General features: G+C 35.2%; 1 protein-coding gene and 1 long non-coding RNA gene across 2 annotated transcripts; one reads left to right on the top strand and one right to left on the bottom strand.

Moving 5' to 3' along the window:
* The first annotated feature begins 222 nt into the window (after positions 1-222).
* LOC149239812 (cytokinin riboside 5'-monophosphate phosphoribohydrolase LOG8-like) lies at positions 223-2,947 on the top strand. Its single transcript, XM_089367221.1, has 4 exons — positions 223-348; positions 2,041-2,140; positions 2,617-2,687; positions 2,810-2,947. Exons 1-4 carry the CDS (start codon positions 226-228, stop codon positions 2,933-2,935), a joined length of 420 nt encoding a protein of 139 aa, XP_089223347.1. The 5' UTR covers positions 223-225; the 3' UTR covers positions 2,936-2,947.
* Positions 2,948-5,471: 2,524 nt separating this feature from the next.
* LOC149239813 (uncharacterized) lies at positions 5,472-5,851 on the bottom strand. Its single transcript, XR_016245470.1, has 2 exons — positions 5,790-5,851; positions 5,472-5,604 (listed from the first exon to the last, which is right to left on the bottom strand). It is a non-coding gene; the product is annotated as an uncharacterized LOC149239813 (long non-coding RNA).
* Positions 5,852-6,272: the final 421 nt, after the last annotated feature.

Genomic DNA, 6,272 nt, shown 5'->3' on the forward strand with positions numbered 1-6,272 from the left:
AATCCATCACGCAAATGACTTCCCTGCTGACTCCGAAGACCCCACAACAAAATTTCAGTTCTAATGTGGAGCGTAAACCCTAGTAAGTGACGACTGACAATTGCAAGAATGTGTAAACCCTAGTAAGTGACCACTGACAATTGGAAGAATTCGATTTGTTCTCTGGTTAGGGTTTTACAATAGTTTCCTTATTTCTGCTCTTGGTTGCTCTGCAGGGTGTTATTTATGCTCTTGGTTGATCTGCAGGGTGTCAGGCCCTCTACCGCGAAGGCTAATTTTAGCCACAAGAACGGTGTTGCCTCAGGAATAACTTGGGAATCTGGTCTTTTATGTCCTTCACCATTTCAGGTGCTTGCTCACATTCTGCTCTTTATTAGGTTGCTTATCTGGATTATTAAACCTTCAATTCTATCTTGTCCGTAGGAATTTGCAGGCTTAGCCATTTTGGCTGATTCAAAGTTTCCCTTTGTGTTTGGATATTGTCTGACCCATGCGGGTAGGGCCCATACACAACTTTCATTTACTATTGCAGACAAAAGAATTTGGGTAATAACCTTCGACAGGAAGGAATAAAATCACACTATTTGTGAAGTTAGGTATTGCCTGTGTGATGTACCATTGCTCTTAGCATCAGACTGAACCTGTAAACTCTTAATATATCCTAACACGAAATGTCAAGAAAATATGACAATTACGATATATTAATAAAAAATGAATTAAGACCTGTGGGAGCTATCAGACAGGGGTTTACATTCTAGGGTAGATGTGAGATTTGTCTAAGCCTATATTTCGAGAGACAGACTTTTCTCCTTGAGTCATGGATTGGATACTTTACCTAGTCATCTCAAGATCTAAACACATTTCCTTAGTAGCAATGAATATCTATATAGCTGGGGAAGCAGAGATACTGAAAGAGCATCTCACAAGTTTAGTCAGTTAGTTACCATCATGTCAGGACACATCCATTTCTTGATATATACAATCAATGATAATAATTGATTTACTGCTTATGTACTTCTGGTTCAAATTTTCTTTCAATGTACCTCAACTGTTTGGTTGTAATTGTATAGCTAGGTTTTTAGTATGTTTAGATTAAGGACCTTTGAAGACAGAATAGGAGCTATTGTCTTCTGTTATAGAATACAATTATTTGTCTGCATGGCATTTGCGATCAATGCAGTTCAAACTAAATGAAAATGATAGAGGCCTGAAAGAACTTTCACCCTGAAATTTATCGCAGGATAGTGAATCTTCTCTTCTGTTATAGGATAATGTTATTTGTTTACATGGTGATGGAAGCTTAAAGGAACTGTCACTCTGAAATTAAGGGAAGCATCCTTTTCCTCTGTTTAATTAACTTCAAAAATTTCAACCAAGTGACTGTTCTTATCTACAAGTAAATTTTCTTTCATGTTAAATGACATTGAACCATTGGTGTCTATATCTGCTGCCCCAAATAGTTTGGGAAATTAGTGGTTACTGGCCTTCTCATATTACTAATCTTTAGTCCATCTTTGATACATCAGTCCTATTGAGGTTTCAGAAGATCGGGTATCAAATGTTTTCAAACAAAAATAACTCAAAATGAAAATGGAACACCGCTCTCAAACTTCTCTAAAACCAGGCCAAAATGAAAATGGGACAGTTATCTCAAACTTCTCTAAATCCAGGCCAACCAGAACAGTATCACGCTAATCAGAAGGTACACAGAACAGAACAGAGGATATAAGAGAGGGAGATAAAATAAAGAACAATGACCTATTCAACCTGATGTTTTGTTGTATAACATCAGTCAAACATGCTAAGAGGAACAGTGTATTGCAGTGAAATTTCTGTCATAAGGCTTCTAGTTTTCTTTTCCAAGGACTGATTGCTCTGAAATTGGATGATTAGGATTTTGCATATTGCAACTGATTGATGTGCTTTTGATGCTATGGGCATGACTATTCTGGATTTTTATGTAATTGAAATAGTTTTTCTAACGATGTTTCGTAAAGATCCTACAACCTAAACTGTTTGAGATGGTAAATTATATCACAGATATCTGGTCATACAGCCGGTGAAGTAAAGACTGTTGCTGACATGCATGAAAGGAAGGCCGAAATGGCTCGTCAAGCTGATGCTTTTATTGCTCTTCCAGGTGATTTGATACTTCGCATTTTTAAGAAACTTTTTAGGGTATGATAAATAGGATGGTTTGCTCTTAATTGCTTAGTTTTTAATTGCACCTTGAGAAGCCAGGTGCACTCCATAGCCACTGAAATGTGCCATGACGGTAGGTAATTCTAATAAACTAAAATGAAAATAAAATGTGAAGGTCCAATTATCAATGTTAAGAAAGGCGCTCAGGCCATTTGTAATTATGTAAAAAAACTTAAAATTAAATTGATATAGATCCATCATACCTGGTAACTAGAAATTTGAATCTCTTGTTGTTTGTTTGTTAAGTATATCTCTCTATGTTTAATAGATCAAAGGTTATGATGAATCTATGCTAATGGTAAATATGCATTGATTAGGGGCTGGTGAGAGACAATATGCAGATAATTTATAATAAAACTTCCAAATCCTTTGATATTCCATTCCCTGATTTCTTCAAGATTTGGCTGATTGAAGGTGGTTATGGAACAATGGAAGAGCTGCTAGAGATGATCACATGGTCACAACTAGGCATTCATGATAAGCCGGTACATATCCACTGTTTAATGTTGAATTTTTTTAGAGTTCATTCAGTACCCTTACCATTGATCTTCAAGAGTATTGCCAATTATTGAGAGTATTGATAAGTCATAACTTACTGAAAGTGCAGGTGGGTTTACTTAATGTTGATGGCTATTACAATTGCCTGCTTGCCTTATTTGATAAGGGTGTTGAAGAGGGATTTATAAATCCTTCTGCACGGCATATTGTTGTGTCTGCTCCAACAGGAAAATAACTTATAGCCAGGATGGAGGTAGGGAGAATGTTATAGAAGTGATTCTAGCTTGATGTTTGCAGTGTCTAGTAAACAACATGGTCAGGGATTGGTATCCAAAATAAAATGTTATCATTAATGGTTAGAACTTTTGACTGCTCATCTTTTAGTTATATATTCATATATTCTGGTGACGGGGATTAAAAACATTTGTAGTTTGGATATTCTGTGCAGGAATATGTACCTACACACGACATGGTTGCTCCTCGAGGAAACTGGGAAATTGAACGACTAGGATACCCTGCAGCCTCTGATTTGCATTCATAATAAATTTGACCTGGCTTGGTCCCCAATTGTAGGCAGTTGTTGTTTGTTTTGAATGATTCATTGTTGCAACATTTGCAAATTATGACATTGATATTTATTTGATCTTTTAATGTGTCCTAAATGTGTTTTGGATGTTTTTGTTTTCTCTATACCCAAGAGCACAGTGAATGCTGGAAAAGTTGGGTAGAAGCTCCTAAAAAGAATGGAAAATAAAACTTTAATTTCTTACTATGTCTGTTTATCCGTAGTTGAGTATGATAAAACTTTAATTTCTTATTATGTTTGTTTGTCTGTTTGTCTATAGTTGAGTATGTGGTGAAAGCATATACATCTTTATAGATTTTGGTGGTCAAATCACAGCATGGAAGTAGATCCTTTATCCTACAAACAAGAAGTCTTAAAAAGATTGTGTATTCAATCCCTCTGTGAACTATGCTTTTGTGGAGTGTTGGAAATTTGCAGGCACATTTTGCATGAGATCTACTCATTTCATGTCTGCCCAGATAGGAAAAAGACAGGAGCCAGTGTTATAGTTCTTTCCATGGTTAATATGATTGCATAAACTAGAGAGATCGAACGTTCTGCCACGTGAATCGTATAGCATTTAAAACTTTCGAGGAAAACGTCTGATAGAAAGCTCCCTTCCATATTTGTAGGATTAAAATCCCAGTGTGATTGCTTTACCCGGTGAATGGATGTAACAAATGCGATAGTTTATATTACTTGGCTGATAAAGAAGCAATATATGAATGGTCATGGATGTTTCCATGCTATTGTAGTTGCATTTCATTCATACAGTGCTGGTTAAACAGCCGTATTACAAGTAGATGAAATATGATGATCAAATTTGTCAATTGCCAGTATGTTTGTTTAAGTGAACACAGATTATGTCCTACATATTGTGTCCAAGTGAGTTAAATGACACACAATTGGCAGGTTCTATAAAAATACAGAAGACATTATACACAAAAATATTACCCAAATATACGAGTTACACCTGCAAGGTCCATGGAACTAATAGTCCTGCTTAATTGAATGCAATGCATTTCTCAGCTATGCTATAAGAAAACAAAAAATTATGAACTTTGGATTATTATATTTCTCAACACCGAACCATGGTGAGAATATAGTTGCAGTCTATTTATACAGTTGACAATTATATCTTAAGCAGTTGAATTGTGATGATTGAATTTGTGAATGGATGGTGTCCCCAGGTTGCTTTCTAATAATGTGTTGTAGTGAGTTAAACTAGTGCAGATCTATTTTAATTTCATTACAGATCTATTAAGTTATTAAATAGTGCAGATCTATATTAATTTCAGATTTATTAAGTATTGAGAAGGGTCAAAAAGAAATTGAGGTATTAAGTAGTGCAGATTCATATTAATTTCAGATCTATTAAGTATTGAGAGAGGTCAAAAAGAAATTGAGATACAAATCTCTACGCATCTAAAAATCTTGAATTAACGATTAGTCATGCTCGTGTGTGTAATATTAATGCTTATTGTTTTTCCTTTAATTTTCTTTTCTATATTATGAATTTTATTTGTTTCTTTATTTTGATTGGTAAGGGTGGATGTTACACAGAGTTGGGTTGATATTTTATTTGTATTTTTAAATATTATATTAGATCAATATATAATATATCTCATGTCAGCCATTGTCAGCTTTCTGAGAAAGAAAAGAAAAAGTCAAGTCAGCCTTACATATAAATGCTATACATCTTTATCATACTGGGCAGTAAAATGCACCTTGCTTCTGACTCAAACTCAGAAACAATACAAAATTTATATTACAACACATATATGGTATCCCTGCAAGGTCTGTTTTGGAGATATAGTCCTACTTAAATGATTTGCTGAGGACAAACATTATGGAAGGCAGAGAATAGGTTGGAGGAGTGTGACTGCTTAGGTAGACATAGGTTACCGTCTAAACACTCTTGCAATGAGTTGAATCACTGGATGTAAGCCCTGCCCATATAGAAACAAGAAGTCAGGACTAAGTGATTTACAATAAATTAATGAACTTCATAATAATAACTGAGGAAATCTTATGTGGATTAATAATCAACTACTTTGTTTTATTCTGTTTAAAGTAGGCATAAGCTAGAAAGCGAACCCACCTCCAAAGGCTCCCATAAGAAGTGATTCTACCCGGTCTAGAGACTTCTTGTTGCATGATCTGCAATATGCTCTCTTTGTTGACTCATATACAAAATAATAAGATGTACTGTAGGGAACCATACCAATTATAGTGGGTACAAGGCCTGCATATAAAGCTCCTGGACCTTCTTCCTGTGATATTTTCCTTAGAGCGTGCCTGATGCTATGATACACTCCAGGATGCACAGTGAAACGGTCCTGATTTGCAAGATAAGAAAGAAATTACCTTTACTGAGTTGACTCACAGATTTCCAAAGAAATTACTGCTTGAGTATGCAATATATCTAGAAACGTGACTTGGATCCTTAGTAGAAGATCTATTTCAAGCACCTTTCTAGAAAGTTGTATGAAAACATTACTAGTTACAGAAGCAAAAAAACTACCTTCAAGACCTCCAAAGGATAGCAAGACAATGTGCCAGCGACACCTGCAACAGCACCATTTATAGCAACTAGGGAAATCCAGGATACTGGCAAATCTAGAGTCCGCCCAACAATTTGAACTCGGGGACATCCATTCTTCTCACAGTGGTCTTGGACAGATGTTAAAAATCGTTTTTTAGATTCAAATGTGCAAAGCTCAATTGCTTGGGTAGGAACTATCCGAAGTAGATTAATGCCTTGCCAGCCCACAGCCCTTTCCAGCCTTGTTCTTTCATCACTGTTTTTTCTCATAGTAATGATAAAATTCAACTATTTTGATTCATTGTAATGTATGGTTCAAAATGCTGGTATGAAAACTATATGACAAAATACACATAAAAATTGAATACACATAAAAATTGTTACAGATGTATAGTAAAGGACTAGAATAAAAATTGAATACACATAAAAATTGTTACAGATGTATAGTAAAGGACTGGAATT

Source organism: Pinus tabuliformis, chromosome 8 (genome assembly GCF_031772625.1).
Source record: "Pinus tabuliformis cultivar Carrire ecotype Pingquan chromosome 8, CPIR1, whole genome shotgun sequence".
Lineage (NCBI taxonomy): Eukaryota > Viridiplantae > Streptophyta > Pinopsida > Pinales > Pinaceae > Pinus > Pinus tabuliformis.

Bases quoted from the DNA above. Each gene is read 5' to 3' on its own strand.
- LOC149239812 (XM_089367221.1), top strand. From the start codon at position 226: ATGCTCTTGGTTGATCTGCAGGGTGTCAGGCCCTCTACCGCGAAGGCT. The intron at 349-2,040 runs GTGCTTGCTCAC...ATTATATCACAG, and splicing joins TATGTCCTTCACCATTTCAG to ATATCTGGTCATACAGCCGG. The intron at 2,141-2,616 runs GTGATTTGATAC...GGCTGATTGAAG, and splicing joins TGCTTTTATTGCTCTTCCAG to GTGGTTATGGAACAATGGAA.